Source organism: Etheostoma spectabile, chromosome 14, assembly GCF_008692095.1.
Source record: "Etheostoma spectabile isolate EspeVRDwgs_2016 chromosome 14, UIUC_Espe_1.0, whole genome shotgun sequence".
NCBI lineage: Eukaryota > Metazoa > Chordata > Actinopteri > Perciformes > Percidae > Etheostoma > Etheostoma spectabile.
In genome coordinates this window covers 18202914-18226975 of record NC_045746.1, presented here as the reverse complement: position 1 = coordinate 18226975, position 24062 = coordinate 18202914, and the positions used below count along the sequence as shown (strand labels likewise).

Here is a 24062-nt window from a genome sequence, read left to right as displayed (position 1 = left end):
TTGTTAAATCATGAGGTAACACGCATTTTTATCCCCCCTTCATTCAACAAAACACGCTTTTGGCAGAAAGATATTCTGTCAGTGTTTCAATGATTTCTGTACCTGCATGGTGGAGATGATCATGCCTCTGTGCATGACAAACTGACCCAACGCTGCAGAGCGCTTGTAGCTGTTCCTGCCATGAACCATGAGCAGGCGACCGATGTGCTTAAACTGAGTGATGGAGAAGTCTGCGGCCAGAGACGCCTGCTTCCCTTCCTGTTTACACACAAGCATAAAGAGGTCATGCTGCCGGGTTGTAAACCATTACAATATTTAAGTGCCATCTGCTTCTAAAGAAATTGATTTAAAAAATGTAATTTACAAATAAAGGCAGACACAATATGTGTGACTTGGTGCAAGTTATGATAAGACACTTGTTTGCGCTGTTAACAGCTGTTCCAGTGCCCCATGAGTTCTTTGCAGTTTAGTAAGACGTGTGGCCTTCTGGGAGAGATATCAGTTTCATTACTGTACTTGAAATTGAGTGCTTAATATGTGTATTTCAGATTATCACAGAAATCTCTAATTTAATTATATTCCAGGCTCTAATCCAGGATAACACTGGATGTAGTCACTGTTGATGCAGTTTACGGAGGTCTTTACCTTTCCTTCAATTCCGATACCACAGTCTGCAGCCTGGATCATACTGACATCATTTCCTCCATCACCTGCCACAAAATGGAGACAATGTACGGACTTTACTGGTTGCTTCTCTTCAAGTTTTTTATAATCAAATTACAGAGAAGCCGTCACTGGCAATGAAAGGCGCCCGCCAACAATGCTCACTAAATATCAATAAAAACGAAAATCACACAAGTACTATAAATCAAATCTAAAACATAAAATAAAAGCAAGGAATGATGTAGGGCTAAGATATGAACATAAAATAAAATAAATAAATAAAAAAATATAATAAAATAAAGTAATATAAATTGGTGCAGAACGTATTGCAAATGAATAAACTGAAAGTAAACAGGAAAGTAGTAAATATATGCATAATGAGAAATAATAACTACATATACACAGACGTGTTTCCAGTTTAAAAAAAGTAAAGTGGCAGTATAATGTGTCTTGTGAGCTTTGACTGCCATCTTGTGGATAAAAGAGGTGTATATATATATATATATATATATATATATATATATATATATATATATATATATATATATATATATGTGTGTGTGTGTGTGTGTGTGTGTGTGTGTGTGTGTGTGTGTGTGTGTGTGTGTGCACGCGCTGTGTGTGTTACAGTAACAGTACTATAACAGTGTTACAGTAACATACATCTACTCTGAGCCTGGATGCTCTCAGCACCTTGCTTTACATCCGTGCAGTTAGTTATCCATCACAACTGGGATATGGTTGTTCAGTAAATAGACAGTTCTGAAACACTAACCAACTTATCTTCTATCAAACAGTGTATTAAAAAGGGACTGAGTGGAGACATTTCCCCACCCCCCTGACTTTCCCAGCCCGTGTGTGGACAACAACCGACCCGGCTCATAATGCTGCAGCCACATTTTCTGTCAACACTCACCTATGGCACAGGTTCTGTTGGCGGTGTGCTGCTGGAGGAGCGTGACGATCTGGGCCTTCTGAGTCGGGGAGCAGCGACAGCAGACCACCGCTGGACACTGACATGCCAGCTCTACAAACTCATGCTCGTAATACCGCAAGCACATCTGCAACACAACAGGATGGTCATCAAAACACGGTTCACTGGACACTAAAAGTTCCAGATGTATTTACATGAATTCTTTCAATATATTAACAGTTTGACTTGCAGTCCTTATAAATGAAAACACAGATGTTTTCTCATCCAACAAAATGTAAAACTACGGCTTAGTTGTTTTCTAATTATTCCATCTCATAAAAAAATGACTAATATATTTTGGTGATTTGTTTTCCTCTCCAAATCCTCAAGGCCTTGGTTGAACTCCAAAGTATGAGTTTTGGCAGAGAAGTACTTTTTATTCTCTTATCGCCTGTTTGGCTGCATCCTCAGCATCATCTGCTGTGCAAGGAAATGTCACTGTGTGCTGCGCTCTGTTGTAGTACCTCTAAGGAGTCTCCAGAGATGACCAGAGCACAGTCATGCTTCCTTCTGAAGGCGTTGAGCTCCAGATGGGCCTCTCCTCTGCTTGAGACCTGTTCGAGAGCCACACAACACAATTAGACCTGAAGAACATTTAGGTTTTCAGTAATCTCTCTTTACGTATCGCATTATGATTACATAAAAGCATCAGGAAAGACAAACAGCATACCGGTTTGAATACATGGATGTCTTGGTTTCTGGAGACCAAGTGGGAGCTTTTGGCAATGCATGTAGCTGTCTCTAGCTTGTCTCCCGTCAGCATCCAGATCTGATCAGAAAACAAGATCAACATGCGAGTGGACTGAAGACGTGGCATTAAAAGGCACAACAAATGAGTGTAATTCAGTGCCAATTGTCTTTAATACTGTCAGGTTTTACGGATGAATAAATACAAATAATTTCCAATAGAAGATGAGTCTTTTCCTCCTTTTAAAAGAATATACAGAATTTACCAGCGTCAACCTGGCAGAAGTGTTTATTCCCTTGCTAACCTTGATGCCAGCGTTCCTGAGCAGCTCTAGTGTGGGCCGGACGTCTGCTTGTAGTTGGTCTTCCACACCGGTCAGACACAGAAGCTCCATCTCCCTCTCGAGGCTCTCCACCACTGCTGCAACCTTCAGGCCTCGGTCATGGATACTCAGCTTGGCCTGGTTGTAGCGGCTCTGCACGAAGAGGATGGCGGATAAAAATAATAAGGAAAAAAGGGCAGTAAAATAAAAGACAGCTAAACAGTGGGGCCAAAAAGCCCCAAAAAGGGTAATAAAAAGACAAAATAAGCATATACAGTATATATAGAATAGAGATTAATAGCAATAACTGATACAAATCAAAAAGAACAGTAAAATGACCCAATAAAATGGAATAAAAGGAGACTAAAAGAGACATCAAATAAAATTATAGGGGAGACAAAATGGGGAATTGTGGGATAAAAAGGCATAACAGACCAGACAACTGAAAACACAAAAAACACTAAACTATGATCATAATATTTGGGAAACCACAATCCAAGAGGAAACAATCCCACGTTGCTATCGTGGTGATACTGTATAATACTAACCTATAGTTCCATTTCAAGAAAACATGATTCAGTGACAACATGTACAGTATATCCAGTAGTGTCCATCCATACCTCAAAGTCCTGATACTGCTCCTCAGACAGAGACTTCTTGGCCACCACCAGCGTCCTCAGGCCTTCTCTGGCCATGTTCCCACACTAACAGAAAGGAGAGGATCATGGTAGTAAACAGAGTTATACACACAGTTTTTTACTTATATTTTCAGGAGGATGTTCAATGTCAAGTATTTTTCTAAAGCTGTATTTTTTTCATTTACATTTACATTTTCTCCATGATGAATATAAATCAAACATAGGGCAGATCATCTGTCCTATTAGAGCGGCTGCTGTATAAGTACAGCACTGTCAATAGCTGCATATTGTTACCAACACCAAAGAAATCAATAGTGAATAACATAGCCTCTAGTAAAATTCAGAGGACACAGCAAAGCAAAGGGATGGAAGGCAGTTCATTTTTGATATGAAACACCAATGGGGCGAATCAGTCCTGTTGATTGGTTATTGACAGGCAGAGTAACCTTAGCGCTGGCGGATTTGACAGTGGGATATTACAGCCAACAGGACATCATTAGCGCCATTGTTCAAGAATATGACATACTGTAATTACTTCAACTTTATGTAGGTCACTAATTAAATCAAACGCCGCCCCCAGTGCTAAATGACTCAATAATGCCAATATAATTATGAACATATGCACACAAGACCTTCGACCACCAAACTAGTGTAGAATTGTCCCCGATGTGTCTCTGGATTAATGTCCTGATTACAAGAGGGTACTGGACTACAACAGAGTCACTATGTGTGACAATGTATGCGTTTATATGTTGCCTTTACTACATAAATGTTTACATGTTTGTCATTTTGCCTATTTTCTCATCCAGAGAGGCTCATTTTAAGTGAGCATATAAAGGTTTTTGGTTTTGCTAAAAGACACTGTTAGATAAGACATGGCTTAGGATGGACACGCTGGCTGCTGGGTCCAACCGGCCAGTTACACAAAGAACAAAATCTTTTTTTTTCAAAACTTCACAAGATTTTGGTTTTGTGAGGTGTTTCTGGAGCTGATTATGCTTGTGCATTGCGTTGTGGGAGAATAGTTTACATATCTGACACAAGTCCAGATAAACAGAAGTGATCCTGTCCTTTAATTATGTCCGTACTGCACTACATTATGTGGTACAGATATAGATATATAGATATACAGCTTTTACCTCTTCTTCCAACCAGTCGTTATACTGGACGATGCTTGCCATGGCAACATCAGCACCCTTCATGTAAAAAGTGATGTCTCCTGTCGACTCCTCCTGCATAAAATTAAAGATGACAATTAATACATTTCCTAAGTGCAGAAAAACGTATTTCTACACCAATCATCACGCAGCATGTTAACCTCAACAGCCTGGTTCAAAAGCCCTCAAAACATTAAGGTGACAATGGGTTTGACACCAAAATGAATAACACAAATCTGAACCAAATGCTAAGTCCGGTACATTTAATGTATGAAAGGACTGACACAAAAAGATATGATTGAACAACAAAAACACCACGCAGGAAGGAGTATCCACACTTCCTATTGTTATACACAAGTTCCACACCCTGACGATGATGCCCATCCTTTTGCTCTCGGAGGTGAAGGGAAAGATCTGCAGGATGTGGAAGGAGAGAATCTGTCCAGAAGGAGTCTTCAGCTGCAGAGAGTTCAGGTCTCTGTTCACCAGGGTCAAGCCGACGCTCTCCGTCCACCGCACCAGCTCCACCTGAGGAAAATATGAAAAACAAACTGCTCACCGAGGTGTAGAAGACCCCAGACTTTGACATTTTTACCTCAACACATTTAAATCTATGCAACTTTAATAAAATATAGCAGGGTGATGAATTTCTCCAATTTTACACTTGAAGAGGAAGATGTCCTTGTGAAACTTCAAAGGCATGTCTCCTTTGACTATTTTTTGTAAAAAATACTGTACATTTGTGAATAACAAGTGGAAATAGCATCTTATTTTTTAATTCAAATGATCACTCTTTACCAAATACAAAACAGGTAAGTTACTTAATGTAGAAAAGAAAATCCCAAACAATTGTTGCCCACAAATCCATTTTCAATTGCAGACGAAAGACAAGGCATGGGAGAGTTACGGTATCTCCAGAGCTGCTGAGCTCTTCTCATTCAGCTCCAGATAAGTGTTTTTCTGTTTCTCTTTCCTCTTTCTTGCCTCAGCAGGAACTGTGGCCCCCGAGTGAGCTTTCAGCTGCACACGACTCAATCCTCAATGGGTTCATTTTCAATTTGCTCACTCAAAGGTTGTTATTATACTCTGACCTACAAATTGGAACTTCCTGTTAATACCCCATCATTTCTCCTGCTCCCCCTTTGAGCTCTGTAAAAAAGGAGCTGCCTATATTTACTTAACACACATCTGTGTGTCATTATCCTGGTGTGTGTGTATGCAGCGACACACACCAGGACACACACAAAACACACAACACACAAACACACCATGTGCTGAGGATCCTAAACCTAGTCCTTCAATCTACTTTATCAGCTCTACAGAAACTATATAAAGCTTTGACAACATTGATACAAACGGCACGTTAATCACGTGTTACGACAGTAATAGAAAAGAGTACTTTATGACAATGGCAGACTGGTTTAAACAACCCCATAAATCAATTAAACGGTGTTCACCGTGTACTAGTGATCATGTAAATCACAATGGCAGCACTGCCTTTAAAATCAGCAGCAGCTCAAGCATGTCATGATGAAAATGGGCCCTTAACTATTAAATTATCCTGCTGGCAATACAAAAAGGTGCACACTTGAGAATTGAATTCACCTTTGGATAGTTTAACACTATGGGATTAGAAGGAATAACTGCATTTCGCATATACATATAATCTATGAGCTTCAACATAAAACTTAAATTAAAATTAAAACTTAAATAAAAAAAAAACAGCAAGACAATTAAAATAGTCTAACCCTAACAAAAGTAAGATAGGAACTTCAGTGCAGAAGGTAAAATACTTTGAAAGACAAATATATATAAACAATATACAGTACTTTCATAAGTGAAAAAAAATGTACTTATTAAAGAGTGAGACAACAGATAGTCAGAGAGACAGTTAATATTGTTAACCATATTTTTATTTAAATAAATGTCTGGAAAGTCACTATCTATCGCCAAATGAGCTAAGACAATAGTGATTGAAAGCAGGAATTTGCTGTCCGTGGGCGACATTCCAGGAAGAAAAAAAATAAAAAATTACACGCATCATACAGTTAGCGACATGCTTTCAACCACCCAGCAGTGGTTGGTCCACCAGAGAAACAGGCACGCTCTTCGAAGCAGAATATTGTTATTGCTAGCGCTGCGAGTAAATGGTCCAGTTGCCATCTGCCAACTAACTGACGTCACCACAGGCAACACCGTTTCTATCTCTGGGAAGTGAGATCCAAAAACCATTTGGCAGTTACCGCTTATTGCCATAGGTGCCGAAACAGAGAACAAAACAGAGCTCTATGAGGTTGTAACTTTAAATATAAATGATTTAAACATGGCAACAATCATTCGTTGATGCCTGGCTGCTAGCCTGGCAACCACTTAGTAATTGCAAAGCCTAAAGAAATTATACTTTATTTGCATACTTAAGATACCGTCTTCCTCCTTTATGGTATATATGCCTCGAACATTTGCTAAAACTGCCAGTTACATCCAAAAGGAAATGATAAAGCACCCAATTCCTGGAAATGGCAGTCATTAAAGGCTACAGTCAAATGCTCTTGTCCAATGTTACAAGGGTCAAAGGTTACAGGAGGACTCTGTTCACAGCATGGCTGACCAGCAGGTCAGATGACCCCGGTTCTGACCTCGGCGGCCGGCCCACTTCATCTCCTTAATAATGGCTCATTACATTAGAGAGACTGAGCAGAGAACCAGGGCCAAACAAACTATCACTAACAGAGGAGCCGTGGCCAAGATCTGATGCTGGAGTCAATGAGAGTGAGGAGACAAGGAGTGAGAGAGAGATGGAAATTAAAGGACAGAGAAAGAACAAAGAATATAGTAGAAGGGGAAGGGGAAGGGAGAGCTCCATCAACAATCACAGACCTCCACCTCTCATCGTCTCTGGGAGAAAATTAAATATTGATCAATCCAAGCAGTGAGAGACAATGGAATGAGGGGAGATAGAGCAGAGTGGGCAGGGAGGGATATAAATAAATATATACATCAACTCAGAGGTAGGGGACAGACAGGCAAAATGGAAAAACAGATTTATCTTTCGACACCTTTTTATCTTCATTTGGATTGCTAGACTTCTAGACTAGGGGTTTGACACAAAGTATGCAAGTCTCACAAAGGCTTCACAAAACCTCACATGTCAAGGGTGATAAACATGCCAACCGTCTTGAAACGGGTGTGTATGGGAAGATTAACTAACCTTCAATATGCATTAAACACTCTTTGAACAAATACTGACTGTAGATTTTCCTGATCAAAAATCCTTCCCCGTCTTTAGAATTAATTTCTATTGATACATTCTTTAGTACAAGTAGAAAGGGCCATAAACAAAGGCATTATAGCACCTTCAGCCATAAAAGCTCAAACTCTTAGGTTACACAGAGAAACTGCCAGGGAAACAGAAGCTAAAGGGATGCCTTTGGGGATCATTTTTGTGCAGCATTCTTCCTTCACTTGGAGCAGTAAATTCTCAGGAAGAAAATACAGACGATTAAATAGCTTAACCTCTATGTAAGAGTTCATGACCTTTGACTCCCTGATCATGAAGTGACCATTATGACAAACCAGGGTTATTTAGGATCACTAATAAAACACTAAGACAGAGAGGAAACTGTGGAAAGGGGTACACAGGCTTTGTTCCTGATAATCCTCCATGTGCCATGTTTATTCTTGCCAGAAGGGCACACGTGTTTAATTGATTGATTTAATCCAGATATGAGACACTTTCAATGACAAGTGTAAAAGGGGCTTTAGAGAGCAAAACCATTTGTCACCGTTTAACAACTTGTAAAAGGTGTAACCTCCATATGGGTTTTAGTTGTTTTATGGTTTGTCTCTTTAAAATAGCATTACAGATATCAATTTTAAAAAATACTATATTTAAATGATTGGCAAAGTCCAAGGAAATGATGTTTGTGTTAATAACATCCGCAACACCCACAAACAAAATTAAACTGGAAACATTCTTAAATATGTCAGATATCATGTAAAACCAACATCGTCATTTTTTTTGTTTTTTTGGCTTCAGTTTTCTATTTAGGCAGCTGAGCTGTTAACTGTATCTCATATTTACCTCATCAGGGCTAGAGGCCTGGTAGGTGCGGTTGTCATCACTGTAGTCCTGGTCGGCTTCAGCGGACTCCGTCTCTCCATTTACGATGACATGCGACTCATAGACGGGCGTGACATTGTGGCACAATGCGATGGCCTTCACAGCCTCGTGGATGCGACTGCTCACACTCTTGCGGACTTTCGGGCCCGACGTCTGGGTCTTCCGCGACGGAGTTGAGCCACTGGTGCTGCCATTGGAGGGCTGGGATGTCACCTGACATCACATTGAATAATGTCAGCCATGGAGTCAATAAGTGATCTGTGACTTCAAATCATGCCATTTCAGTCACATTCATGACATGTGTGAGCTTTTCAAAAAATGTTTTAATCATTTCATAAGGGTTGTGTTAAATTTAAGTGTTAGCTAATGGCTAATTTTAATAACACAGCAAAACTACAACAAACCAAACTCAATGAAATAAGCTGTCTGATGATTAAATATGATCATCTCGAAAAACATGCTTATGAAATATATTACAAAATCTTAGACAAACACATTTTACTTTAAAACGTTACAACATTGCATTTACTTCCAAAATGTTGGATCCCTGCGTATTTTAGGCAACAAGAACAAATCTTACACAAGCAGCTAATTCACTCTGACATCCCTTTTCAAGCTAAATGACACAGTGAGTGGAAGTGGTGTATGACCGCCTTTATCGTGTCATATCTGATTTGAGGACCTTTTATGTGTTCCGCTGTTTTGACATCAGCCATCAGTTTAACAGGGTGGTAACTAGCGAGCGGGCAGACAGCCGACTGTTCCAGCTGCCTTCAACGGAGGGGCGATGTGCTCTACTGAAGCATTTGATTTTGGCCTATTATTAACCTTCAATTCTGCCAGGCAGGGAAGGAAGGGCCATGGGGAGTACAGTAGGGACGCAAGATGCAGTGTTTCCTCTATGTTGATTTTGTAGTGGCGGCCCGCCATGGCAAAATGTATGCCGCTACGGTATCAGAAATAGGGCAGACGCACAATGTAGTCATTGTTCAGAGAGAGCGTCCCCCACTGCTAAAAAAAAAAATCCTAAAAGGAAACATTGAGATGACAACATTTGTCAAGAGTGACTGAAAGATCGATGGACAGATCATTAGGTTACTGTATGTTTAGCGTCTGAGCTACATGTAGAGGATGTTACTGAATGCACAGCAGAGTTATTAGACACCAGTCTGTGTGAGCCAATCAACAAGTCCAACAACACTCTAAAAGTGTATACACACCAAAAGAGCAGCTAATGTTTTATCATTTAGAGAAAAACTTGCTTACTCAATCTTTTGCATGTTATATATAATTAAAAGAAGTTTGTATTTGGTCATACCATCATCACAAACCCTGCAATTCTAATATTCTAATGTAACCTAGGAAGTCGATAGCTAATTAAAGAGGCCCTCATCTTAGAGTTGAAACACTTAATGGATTAGTCTTGATTTATCTGCAACTTGTAATTACTTCTCACTTTTTAAGTAAAAAGGCAGAATATTTGGTGGTTCCAGCTTCTCAAATGTAAGGAGTTGCTGCTCTTCTCTGTCATATGTGATAGGAAATAAAAAATGGTTTCTCAAATTTGTTTTTTAATGATTTATATTTATGTGATTTAAAATAATAAAAATAACAACTGTTGTTTCCGCCTCAACCTGGATGGAAACATGTTTAATAAATAATTGCTTCATGTAATTGTGTCACTGTGACAGCAAAGAAAGTGAAACATAGTAAAAATCAGCTGGGCAGAGACATTGGTATGCTGCACTGCTTCAGCTGTGCAACTCTAAAAAGACTAGTTATTTTTCATTAGCTGAGATTACACATAAGGCTGGGGGTGGGGGGGGGGCAGATGGTTTCAGTGTCGACCAGCTGTTTGGAGCTGGCTGAGAACAAACAATATCATTCTGTCAAGACTGCAGCCAGATCTGAGCCACCCAGTGAGGAAAACACTCGCTTACAGTATGTGGAGTCGCTCAGGGACACTGCGTGATGAATGAACAATATGGGCTTCTTTCCTGGAAACACTTAACCTTAGCTCAATATAAAAATGGATTACAACGATCTACAGGGAGAGGCGGGAATAAGCAGGAAAAACATGAGTGAACATGTTTGTATGTCAACGTATCCTCTCCCTTACTGGAAGCAAATTTTAATATTCTAAATGACAAGTTTTGCTTCATTTGGTTGGTTGGTTCTGTCCAGTGTTACCTACTGGATCATACAGATCATCTCTGAATACTTCATGGGAATTAAAAACTTTGAATTGCTAAAGGAACAAAAAGGCAGAAGTTGAGCCACTCCCAAAATTGCACTAAATATTTACACTGAAACTTTCTGGATGGTGCTTGTGTTTATGGTCAGGATATTAACAGAAAAATATAAAAAAAAAGACATCAATTTCGAGGAGATGAATGTATCCTAAGTAGAAATGAAAAAAATAAATCTACAGATTATTAGAATGAAAATAATCGATAATAATTTCACTTCCGGTATTGCCCCCGTTCCCACAGGAAATTCCACCTTATGTCCTTCTTTTAGGCCAGATGTCCAGTACCTTACGCTTTCTTTGCGTTAGAATTTTAAAATCCGGTGGATGTATGAGGACTATGGTTAACTGCTCCTCAGATCTCTGCATGGTAAGTTGAGACAGCTAGACTTTCTGTTGCACGACAAAAATAACATTTGAATGTACATGCTCCACCAAAACAAGTTCCTTCCTGAGGCTATTTAGCAGTTTTTCTCCCATCACAGAATGCTGTGTGGACTAGCTTGACCCTCCTCCACACTGCAGTGGAGTAAGGTCTGGCAAAGCGAGACCAGTAGAGTACTAAATCTTACCTGTGCATATGACTTGACTATGTGGTTCTGGATCTCATCCATGGTGTCAGTGCCGTAGGACACTGTTCCCAGGTGTAGCCGCTTGAAGACCATTTCGTTCTGCGTCAGAGTGCCTGCAGTTCAGAACACCGGTTTAGACAGTTTCAAACGAACGAATAATTAAAAAAATGACATCACCTTTATACTATTCATTCATTACTTTTTTCACATAAAATTTGCCCTTATTTGTGTTATTGTCAGAAGCATCAAAAGTATAGCTCAAGTGATACTGGAATTTGGAGACCGACACTGATGTTGATATTTGTATCGGAAGATAGTACGCAAGAATTTCATTTATTTATTTAATTATTATTATGATATTATTTTTTTAAATTACGACCAAGACCTATACTTAGCAGGACATTTTACAGTTGGAAAATTAAAATGTCAGTGTTCTCTAGTGGACAAACTATATAATAGTGACATTGTTTCCTAATTAATGGAAGCCTAGGTTGGCATTTCTGTGCTGCGGTTTCTTGTTGCTTATCGTCATATATGTGAAATATCTGCAATGAGCTAATATCGGCCAAAATATTGCTCTGGCTGACTAATACGTCTCTGTGTCTCTAATCAAAAGTTGACCAAATTTGTCTTTCAATGACATACTGACTATACATTAAATTAAATGAAAGTAAGATGTTAAGTTCTTCTGTTCTGTAAGCACAAAGCTTGTGAAATAATTGTGAATAAGTATTCATATAAGGAACGTCAGCTGTTTAACACTATCGGGGGTAAAAATACATCAAAGATGTTTTATTCACACGGCCACTACTTCATACTAAAGCAAAAATGAAATATATTCAAAGATACCCAAATTCCTCACAATGTGTACACACAGAGAGAGAGAGAGAGAGAGAGAGAGAGAGAGCGCATTTGTCCCCAGAGGACGGCCTACAACGCATAATAGGACCTGCAGGGTTGTGTGGCTGCCTTCTCATTGACCTAACCTCATTACCAATATGGCCTGCATGCCCTCTCTGACTAACAGACAAGACACAACACTGCATACAAAAAGACTGAGTGAATATTCAAACACTAAAAGTAAGAAATAATTTGGCAATGGCCTTGTTTAATGGATGTTGGTTGCCAGAATGTGTGCCGATAAAGCTGATTAGAGGGCATCTTACTTCTGAAAACATTAGAGTCACGGGGTTAACCAATTCTATTGGATTGATTGGTTGTTCTTCTTTCCATGTGCTTTACCTATCAACCTGGATAAATAGGCTCTTCAGCTAATCTATTCCTACCTAGATCAGCAGGGTAAGACAGAGAAGCATGTTAGGACCACAGCAGTAGTTTATCACTCTGGCACACTGTCTGGCATAAATAAAGAGCAGGCATTTGACATTAATTCAGAAGATTTGTTTAAACTAAGCTCCTTTCTTTAATTTACAATGTTGACATGTCTTAGATTAGATTTTAAGATTATTATTAAACGCAAATTAAGTGGCTTTATTTCAAACTGAATTTATGATGTACCAACATATCAGGTCTTTGTATTTTTCTGAGCGAGTGCCTGTTTTTACAGTAGATGTGAGACCCTGAAGTTTACACTCAAGCTTTAAGGATTAGATGTGCGTTTTATTGGGTTTATATATTACATGATTTTGTTTCAGAAAGAGAGTGAACTGTGAGTGAAATAAGAAAGTGAATTCCACAGAATACCTGATATGCATTCATGTCTGGCGCAGAGTAACATGCTGTGCATGCTTGCTAACACAGTAATGGATTGAATGTGTGCTACACTTTTTGAATTTTGTCATCTGTAGTTTAAAATTGGGCAATGCGTTTTTTTGAGTAATTAGTATTGTTGAACAAAAAAAAAAGAAATTACAGTATAGACACAAAATTATTTCACCCTGTGACAGATCCTTCATGGCATGATGATGATGATGATGATGATGATGAGGATGCCACCATCACTCTGTTATCAGAACGTGCACAGCCCGTTTCCCTCTTGAACTGAAGTATAATTTTGATTTAACATAAGTACTAAACATCTACTGTAAAACTAATCTTTCTCCAGTGTGTCACCTACCTGTCTTGTCTGTCAGCAGATAGACTAGCCTGCCCAGTTCTTCGGGGATGGTGCTGGTTCTCACAACGGTGCCGGGGATGTTTTCGTCTTTCATGATCATCCAACCGTAGGCGGACTTCCCCATGTCCAGGTTTACACGCAAACTACACATGGGGAAATCAAAGGAACAAATAACAATGAAACACCTCATTTAAAGATCTAGTACGTTCTAAAAAATGTCTTCTGAAAGAGAAGGAGATGCGGGACTATGATTTCAAAACATGGATGGAAGATTTTCAAATTTATGCATTCATTTTATTCCATTTTGAGACCAAACGTTGTGCTTGGAAAACAACGCATCACAGTACAGCCATATTTATTCGGCTGTGGTCACAAAATAACAAACAAACAACAATGACATTTCAAAGAATAAAGAGACTCACAAAGTACCTGATCGGGATAATGTAAGAGAAAAGCACAACAAATCGGCATAGGTTGCTTAACCAAGGACCCACAAACTCCTGCAGCGCTACCATGACAACGGACAGAACCACCTGGGCAAGAAACAGGGCTTTGGTGAGGCGGTTCAGCTCTAGGTCCAGTAAGCCAACCTATGGGGACAAGAGGTCAGAGGTCAAAACAGCAGACATTACATCATTAATGTCCTACTCATTTCCCCTAGACAGGTTAGCATGGCATTAATTATAAAGATAATATTGTGCTTATTAGGTATGTTCCTTTAGTCCAAAGCTTGAGGAGAGTGATGTTTTCCTTCAATGGGAATCACACAATATGTAAACTTACAATATTAAGTCCAGACTGGAGATTTGGAGTAAACATTTAATTCCTTTTGTGACAGCTTATACTAGAGTAGACTCTTTGTAACTTTCCCATCTGCTCCCAAAGCCTTACAATATGCTACACAGGGAGAAAAAACAAAGCCAATGAAAGACATTCTTAGCTGCAGGCTTTTATCATGCAAACCATGTGTACGACATAAATAGGTTTATTGGGTGCACTATTTTGTGGTAAACTACAAGCTGCATTATTGTCATGCTGAACTATTGTCCTTGAATGCAACAGAAGGTCAAAAGGCCTCAAAAATAGATAAAGTTCCCATATTGAGATGGCTTTCTGAAAAAAAAAAAAAGACAAAAAAAGGGGTCAGAGGTGTCTTTTATTTTTCAAGTGTGTCTCCCAGCCAATGGAGCATGTGGGAAAACGATGTCAAATAAAGAACTGCCCTTCCCCTTTCTGGCAGTGCTCACAGCAAAGCCCTGTACACAGAAGGCTTTCTTCTGACGCACCACGCTTACAAAAAACGCAGAACATAACATCTCTCCTCCCTCAAATAAAGGAACTGCTCTGAAAAGAAGGGGAGGGGGCAAGCACATATAAAAAGCAGCAAAATTCCTCCACTGCCTCAACCCCCACCGAGCCCATTCCCCTGAGGACTGGGAGAGCTGGGAGACCAGTGTGACTGATTTATCAGTTGCTGTTAAACTCCCAGTAGCAGAGTGCAAAGAAGGAAAGGGGATGGGGAGTGAGCGGGTGGGTGGGTATATCCCCACCCCACAGCCTCACTACATGGTTCACGATTGAGCTATTGAGAAAAATAGGGGGTTTGGGTGGATTAAAATGAAGAAAAATTAAGACAGAGAGCACAGTGCATGCCTGAAAAGCAAAGGACACCCTTCTGCTTGAACAATGGCTAGTCTAAATTTTCCAAGCCTTGCCGAGGATCAGATGAAGTCATTATTCATTCAGTCAAGGGGGGAAACGGACTCAATTACCTCAGCCTAAAGAGGCTATCAATGAATTAAAAAAGTGCATATTTTACTCCATTCATCTCCAAGTCATTAAAAGTAAAAGGAATGATTCGATCTGCCTGTGTGGCTTGTATTTTAGCATGTGTGAAATTTGATGAAGAATTGCCGCCCCGGGACAAGAGTATTCATTGGAGTTAAAAGCAAAGAATATAAGGACTTCAGCAAGTAGTGTATTGTTTAGTGCTTGAGACACCAGCAAATCAAGAAAGTCAAGAAAATGAACTGAAATGGGTTCTTGAGATCTTGGTAAACAACTTAATTTGCTTTTTTATTTTCTACACAGTTTGAGAGACATGTGAAGAGGGCAGAGTATTGGGTCTTAGATATGTACTTCAAACAAACGATCTTTATTGAAGAGCAGCCTCTTGTCAAATGACATTGTACCGAGTAACAATACCGAGACAAAGCGTGAATCTATGTCTGACGTCCTGTCAGATTGATCAAGTGCAAGCATTGTCCTGGCCGGTGTCACAACAGATTATATGAGGCCAAAACGTTCTTGCGACTTTAGCCACACTGTATTGACTTTCTCCCCCAATCTCCAGTCTCCATATTGGCACTTCTGACATCATCTCCTTGAAATATTGAATTCCTCTCAACTGTCGAGCTTACACAAAACAGTGGCCCCCGCCGTTCGACCGGCCACATCAGCGTTCTTAATAAAAGACACTGGTGTCAAAATCGTGCTGCCGTAGGAAGGGGCTATGTTGTGCCACAGAGAGCTTTAGTGATGCAGAATGTTGTAGGTGATAACTTTGTGTGTAAAAGTTGTTGCATGGTGGATGCCTCATAACCAAAACACTGCCTCTGAGATCCAGCAGATGCCCGCCTCTATCAGTTGACCTGTGTCTATTTAGACTAACCATCTTCCAGGTAGAATCATATGTTTAGAATCAGATTTTCATTAATCTCCACAATCTGGGGACAAATCACTCAATGAGGATTCTGTGGGATTAACTTTCTGCTGAAAATGTCATTTAAATCCTTGGTTAGTTAATTTCCCCTTTGGGTAATTAGCAACCGATGCTGACCTTTTGCATTGACAGGTCCAACTTTATCTAGAAAGTCAAGGTTAAAAAACCACCTCGCCATAGTGATTGATTAGTGATTAGAGGCAGGGGGGAAAAACGGTGGCATGAGGGGAACTTGGAACAGATGTTACTTTGTGTGAGGTGTTTCACCCTCTGCAGCTTTCACTAAACATGTATGTTTATGTTGGCATCAACTGAGAGGGACAAGCCTTTAATCATTTTTGTCAATGCTTTGGGAAATGCATGAAAATAATATAAATTTCTCAGGATGAAAAAAAAAAAATCTTATTTATTATTTTCCCCAAATCAGTGCAAATCCATGCAGAAAAAAATGGTTAGTGATAGTGCTGTCAGCAATTTGATTTAAGCCTAAGTTATTAGTCTATTGACAGAAACATTTTTGGCAAGTGTTTTGGTAATCAAATGCTTTTTTCTAAGCATATATCACAAATATTAGAGTTCCAGCTTCAAAACTGTGACAATTTGCTGTTTTTCTTTGTCTTGTGTGATATTAAACAGTCAGATGTCCTCTTGGGATTTAGAAAATTATTGTTGTTTTCAGATTTTATATACAAACGGGGAAAAATAAGAAATTAATCTGCACATTAATCACTAATTATAGTATATCATCATAACATATACTCCTTCTAATCACATAGTTTGTTATAAAAGTACAACAACCACCTTGCATTTAAAGCATCTGCAACCAAAAATCCCCAAAAATCAAAAATTACAGAATTTATAAAAAGAAGAAAAAAAAAAAAACACAACTTAAAAAGTAGTCACCTTGTTCTTGGCATAGGACGTGTTCAGTAAGATTTGGTCTCTTTGCCTGTGTAGATCACCACCCTCTCACCGTGCCTGCCAAGGAGAGAGACAAGGAAAGTAATGTTACTCATTAACTGCACCCCCACCATGTCTCACACACACACACACACACACACACACACACACACACACACACACACACACACACACACACACACACACACACACACACACACACACACACACACCACACCACACACACACACACACACACACACACACACACACACACACACACACACACACACACACCTTGGTCAAGTAAGATTAACTGCATGAGAGGAAACACAATAAGGCTGAGTTGAGGCAGTTTTGTCTCATTGCCACTCAAGCCAACAGACAGGAGTTTAATATGCTTAGACTCTCACGGCCTTCAGCCACCCTATGGGAGCTCATAAAACCTGATCAATACACTGCCATCTTTATTTGCCAATTCATTACGGTGGCCTTATTACAAAGGATTAATGAGTCATTAATATTAAATGAGCTTAATGGGAGAGCAAAGGCAATAATAAACCTAGCACCAGAAATCCCAAAACTATAAAAATGGGCAGAAAGTTAAAAATGGGCAAAAAGCAAAAGGAGGAAAGTTAAGAGCAGGCGAAGAGAAGAAGAGGAGAGAGACCAGTGGTTACAGGACCTGAGGAGAAAGGTGATGAATTAGTCTCGTTGACTTCTAGCTTCAGAAATATTGAGCAATGTGACAAATGGGTTTGTGGCACAGCATGTGGAGGGGCTTCAATTTAAATATGCAAACAACTAATTCTCTTGTCACAGCTGGACTGCGGCCTATAAGAGAGTGAATACATGGTGTTCCGGGCCAGTTCAAGTGCCCAGAATGCCACTGTAAAGGCGATGAAGTGTCTGTCAAGGAGAGGCTTGGGAGGGACAATGACATTCCCAAGCAGAGATGATGTAAGTGGTCTAAGTCAGGCTTTTTGTGCAAGTGTGTGTATGTGTGTGTGTGTGTGTGTGTGTGTTTGTTTTTTTCTGGTCAAGGTCAGGCCAGAGGGGAGAGCAACACCGCAAATCAATGATGTGGCCATTGCTGAGAGCGTCACAAACACTCTCAACTGACACAACCTTTTCTGCGGGGAATCGTTAAGTTGCAGCAAGGGAGAATTATCTCAACTTATGGGTATTCTCAGTTCTTCAAAAGCACATAGCAGTTTTAAACCAAACGCCTTCAAGGTTTAAGGCCATAAATCTTTGTGCAACACAACTTGAGTACAAGCACAATGATGAGCAGGATGGGTATTTTTCTATTAAAATGCTGCACAAGTTTTAAGCCATCAACTACATATATGGGAATAGAGAGAAAAGTGCCTCTTTTGATCTACGTTTACGCTGCTGTTTGCCACTATGGTGGGTGGGTGGTGGAGGGGTGGGGAGGGGTGAAATTCAACCAGGGCCCCTGTCTGGGCTTGAACAAGAGTTGTGAAGGTTACATACACCCCTACTCTTTGTATTTGGGTACTCTTTTTGGGTGGGGTGGTTGCATGTAACGGTGAGTCTCAGATTGACATGAATGCTCTGTGTACAGATGAAGAAGCAGAATAGGGTACCACGAAGTCAAAGTGTTATCAACATTTTCATAAAACATAAAAGTACATAATCATTTGATACATTTTTTTGCACTCCCAGGTTTTTTTAATGAATAAATTAAGATTGCTCATGAAAGCAGGTAGATGGAAACATACCTTTTGATGCAGAGTTACAGTACTTTAATCTAGTCTAAGGTTTTAAAATGACTTCCTGACAAACCGATTCATTGGACAGCGGACCATACATTAAATAAACACAGTGAGCCATTCTACAGACCTCCCCTGGAAATTTCAAGATAATAGAAGAAATAAGAGTTGTCATTTATTTACCAGATGCAACGACTGTGCTGGCCCACAGAGTGTTTTCAATGCTCAGACTCTCGTGGATCTGGGGATCTGTGTCTTCCTACAGAAGAAATAAAAAAGGAAAAACATTACTTTGCAATTTATGTATATTTGTTTAAGCTTGTATGACTATGGTATGGCAGTAAAGTGCCATAGAGTATAGCAGGGCAGCTAGGTATCTCTCTTATGTTTAGATTGAGACTGTGTGGACACTGCTTGTCCTATCAACTCTCTAACTAACACTAAAGCCAATGAATTATGGGCATTGTAGAAACGGTTAACAAGAAATGCCAGATTTTGGATCTCAATACACCACGGCACAAAACATGAATTCCAAAAGAAAAATGATTCAGCAGGACACCCAGATATACGTAGTTAAAACATTAATGCTACAGGTTTGTTCTATTATTATAGGTTCTAGTATTTTCAGGACTTGTATATTTGTAAATATGTTGGTCTAGTTTTGAACTCTTAAAAGATCATTTATTGAATCTTACAGGAAAGAAAATCAAATATGGTGAGTGGCAGAGGATAGACACCTACCTGAAAGACATATCTAAACTTTGTAAATTTATTTCTTCAATTAGCCAATTGTGGACCAATTGTGGTTTTGCTGAAATTTCACACAGAACAAATTTCCCTGAAAACAAAAAAATATAGAATTATAGAATTGAGAAAAACAAGCTCAGTACAGCCGGACCAGAATGGCCGGGCTCTGCTGTGCCATTAATTTTCACAAGCACCTGACACAGTTGTGCAGACTGTAGCAATACAGTGGTGCCTTTATCAATACTTCCACTAGATTTGGCATGGCGATAGAGGCTCCCTTTAAAAACAGTATAGAGAGTGCACGTAGATGAGATTTCAGTGATAAATAAGCCCCTGGAGAGCCTCTTGTTTCACCCTCCCCCCTGTTTTACCCCTCTCTTAACTAAAGAGGAAAGCTGAAAATGGCTTGAGTCAGGAGCGCAAAGTCAAGGCTCCAGTTTCGGCTCAAATTGCCAGCCTGATATGATAATTATGATACCTAAGCACCCACATCCTGTCAATCCACTCAAACATGGGAAGAGGTGCATGAAAAATAAATGTCAGGTTGCAGAATGCGTGACCGCTTTGACATTAGTATCATTCTATGTTGTTCATAACTGGAGAGGGTCTCAATAAAGACCCCAGAAACAAAGCCACCATGTCCGTCTCACGGAAGAAGAGAAAAAAAAAAAAAAAAAAAAAAAAAAGGAACCCTCATAAATAGGTAAGTTCATTGCTGCGGATCTGTGGAACCCATTTTTTTCCCATCCTGCTCAGACTAAAAGCACACGCTATGCAAAGGAAGGCCGCGGAGATGAATGAGTGGAGGAAGTGCTCGCTCACTAAGCCTGGTGTGTGGCCAAGAGTGAAGACGGCCCACAAAGCCTCTCTTTGTACTGGAGCTCTCCTCTCTGTGGGGGCTGCGCTAATCTGCTATTAATAAAAAAAAAAAAAGAAGGAAAAAAGAAAAAAGAAAATCTTTGAGCAACAAGCAGAACGGGATGGATGGAGCTGTAGCTGCGAGAACCTGCCTGTGATGTAAGAGGTATGCCTGATGGAGATAACAACAGGCCGGGATGGACACACAAGATCTCATTGTCGCCGCTTGTCAACACATTGCAGTGATATACATCTTCATGTCAATCCAGTTTCTATAGAAAAGCTCTGCATGTGTTTAACAGGTTATAAAAATGTCAGCAAGTTACTGTACCCTTGTGAAGTTCCCCTCGAAACTGTGGATGTCCAGCTGAGGCTTCTGGGCGTAGACATAGGCGCTGATAGAGAAGAGATCCTGAAACAAGGAGATTAGAAAACTCAGACACTGTCTCATTTAATTAATTAATTACCACAGTTAGTGATAATTTTACCATATTTGTCTTGTAAGGACAAACATTTACATGTTTGCAGGCTATAAGTTAAAGCATCAATCCTTTAAAATTGCTTTAGATGAGTGTTAACTAAAATCAAGATGATTACAAATGATTACAAAAATTATGTTTTTTTTATTTTGTCTCTTTATTTTTTTTAATAAAAATAACAAGCAACGCCCAAGAAAAGCTGGACTCCTTCTCTTCCAGAGACCATGCTGCTAGTTTTCAGCTTATTTATTATATATATATTATATATATATATATATATATATTATATATATATATATATATATAAAACAGACACACACACACACACACACACACACACACACACACACACACACACACACACACACACACACACACACACCCACACACCACACACAACACCCACACACACACCCACACACACACACACACACACCACCACACACGAACCACACACACCCAGAAAGAAAAAAAAGAAAAACGAGAGACAATAATAAAAAACGGAAACATCATTTTTTTAATCATCCGTTTTTCTGAGTCATCCCATCAGGTAAGACTGCAGCCTTGGCCTGTAAAAATTGCCTTTTTTTGCCCCAAGTGGAACAAAATTGATTGTAAATATTAAATTATTCAGACAGGCAGCCTCTGCAGCGGCCAGGCAACGCTCAGTCATGCTCAGATAGTGTTCTCCTGGTGAGAACATGGGCAGAGCGGTTAAAGAGGAGCAGGGAAGATTATTTTACTGAACCCCCAATGGAGAGTAGTGTTGCTCCAGCGTTTTACAGAAATGGGCTCAGAGACTCTGTGACATCTTGATGCATTCAGAGAAATCAATGCGGCTGCTGAACAAACTGGACTTACTCTGCGTTTTAGAGCAGACACATAAGTCTGAATGTAGTCAGTTCTCTCAAGTTGTTGGTGTTTTTTAAACTTAAAGACATATGTGATATAATTTACTTGTTTTTAGAATGACCTAACTTTATGGACATTTCAAAGTACTATTACTAAAACAGCTCATCCATTGGTATTCAGGAACAGAAGACTTTGACTAATAATCCCCTGAGGATAACCCATTTCCCACTGGGCAAAAACCCTCAAATCTGGCGGACACGCTTAAGTTTGCACGGCACGATGCTATGACGCTTGTCACCTCCGTCTATAACTTCTGCAACTCTTTGAAGTCTCAGTGACAAATTCCACCTGTCTCCGTGCAAGAAGCATCCAAATTAGTTGGCATTGAGTTTGAAAGCAAGACCGAATAGGTAACAGATGTAAACAAAATGTTTACCACCTTAACATTTGCACATGCCTCCATGGTGCTTTCTAGTGTTCCTGGTGTGTTGTGTTTGTACTATCCCCGTTTTCCGGCACGTTTGTGGCTCAAACATGACACATGAAAAAAATTTAAACGGAAAGGCATACGCGTCTAGTGGCAATGGGGAAGGAGTCTATGATCTAATTTTAGCAAGTTTTCTTGCCTTAAAAAAGCCTGCATATTTTTTGGAGGAAAGTGTCAAAAGGCGTTCACTTTTTAGTTAATTTTAGAAAAATTAAGCTTTTATTTCCGCCTGAGAACAATCACAAAAGAGCATGAAACTGATCTGTCTTGACTTCTGACTAAAGGTGAGTTTGGGAGATATTATCAAATACTCAGAATAAATTAATCCAAAATTGAGGGATAACAAGGTTGCATAGAGGCTAAAGTGAAGACAACTCTTGCAATCTTCAGGTGTCTTGAAACCCAATATGGATGCCAAAGCTCAATCATCAAATGACTTGCTGAAACTTTAATTCTCTGATCACACTAAGTGGCAACAAAAAAAACCATTGACTCTACTTAAATCTGAAGTGTTGAGTATCGCCTCCAGTTAAAGGAAACTGCTGTCAGGTTCAGACTGTTCCTCCTGTCTGTCATCAGTGATTAGGTTTCCATCACAGTCAGGCAACTTCATTTGATGAGCAATGCTTTTAGAGATAACAGAACACTCATTCACAATCCCTATGTCTGCTACCAGAGAGTCACAACATCGTAATGTATCCATACCCCCACTGCTGGTAGTCGCTGAGTGCAGCCAACAGCAACCTTCAGTTTCCAGTCGGTTTCTCCATCCAGCTGATCAGTTCTGATGAAACATCCACCTGGAAAAAAAGGGACAGAAATGCTGTAAGGACTATTGTGTTGTGTCTGTTCCATGGTTAACGACAACCTCGGCCACAAATTACATTTACAGAATTAGCATATATACTAAAATGAAGCCTAATAGTAGACAAAGTGGATAGAAGTTGGTAAATTGACTCGGTAATGTTGGTTACACAGCCCTATCTGTCTAAAGTTTTCCAATATTAGCAACTGGTCATACCAGACCGAACAAGGCTGTAGCAGCAAAATCCCTAAAAGCATGGAACTGATGAAGAGTGACTTTTACAGCTTATGAATTCAACTTTTTATCTGTAAGGAGGAACACCGTTTTTATCTTTTAAAAGTTACCTAGTCTGTATCACAATATCCCTCAGAAAATTGATGATTTAGTATAATGTTCTAAATAGTTCAATAAAATTCAGCACAAAATCTTAGTATTTCTGGAAACCCTGGGGAGGTTCTTAAAGTTTAAACACCAGTTAGCCAACAAACATGAGACGCTTTTAATAAAAATTGGTGGGAGTTTTGTGTTCACACGGTTAAATAAAGCATATACATCACACATCTTTGTGAGGCATTTTATATTGAAGCGTTAAAACATATTTAACTTGTAAAATGATGTTACTTTAATAAACTAGCATATATCTATCGCCAACAGGACGGTACATTACAGCCTGATGCACGACGCAGAGCATGTGTGGCTGATGTGGACACCGCAAGGTCTGACAAACGTTGAGCAGTCGTGACCTGTATTGATCCGAGGTAATATTACATATGAAACTGATGGATGAGAGGAACTATGTGACAGAGAGGGTAAAGGGCAGCTATAAACCATCCCTGGAGGGTTAACTATGATGGACAACATTAACACAAGGAGGGTGATTCATGCTTTCCTTCTGCTGCAATGGCACTTCAGCTCCTCACATATCATCACTGAGATGTGTGTGTACAACTATGTGAAAGACAAAGTATACGAGGCTGTACTGTATATGTGAAAGATAAAGGTGTGTGTGTGTGTGTGT

General features: G+C 39.6%; 1 protein-coding gene across 1 annotated transcript in view; it reads right to left on the bottom strand.

Annotated features, from left to right (window-relative positions):
- atp9b (ATPase phospholipid transporting 9B) overlaps window positions 1-24062 on the bottom strand; it is a 42001-nt gene that overhangs the window by 5726 nt on the left and 12213 nt on the right. Inside the window, 20 exon segments of the mRNA XM_032535217.1 lie at window positions 103-258; window positions 646-710; window positions 1580-1724; window positions 2101-2190; window positions 2307-2405; window positions 2629-2799; window positions 3267-3350; window positions 4424-4516; window positions 4808-4969; window positions 8523-8774; window positions 11382-11494; window positions 13459-13601; window positions 13888-14048; window positions 17084-17112; window positions 17115-17146; window positions 17507-17516; window positions 18878-18880; window positions 19000-19075; window positions 20753-20833; window positions 22945-23039. Of these exon segments, the coding sequence (XP_032391108.1) occupies window positions 103-258; window positions 646-710; window positions 1580-1724; window positions 2101-2190; window positions 2307-2405; window positions 2629-2799; window positions 3267-3350; window positions 4424-4516; window positions 4808-4969; window positions 8523-8774; window positions 11382-11494; window positions 13459-13601; window positions 13888-14048; window positions 17084-17112; window positions 17115-17146; window positions 17507-17516; window positions 18878-18880; window positions 19000-19075; window positions 20753-20833; window positions 22945-23039 (2060 nt within the window).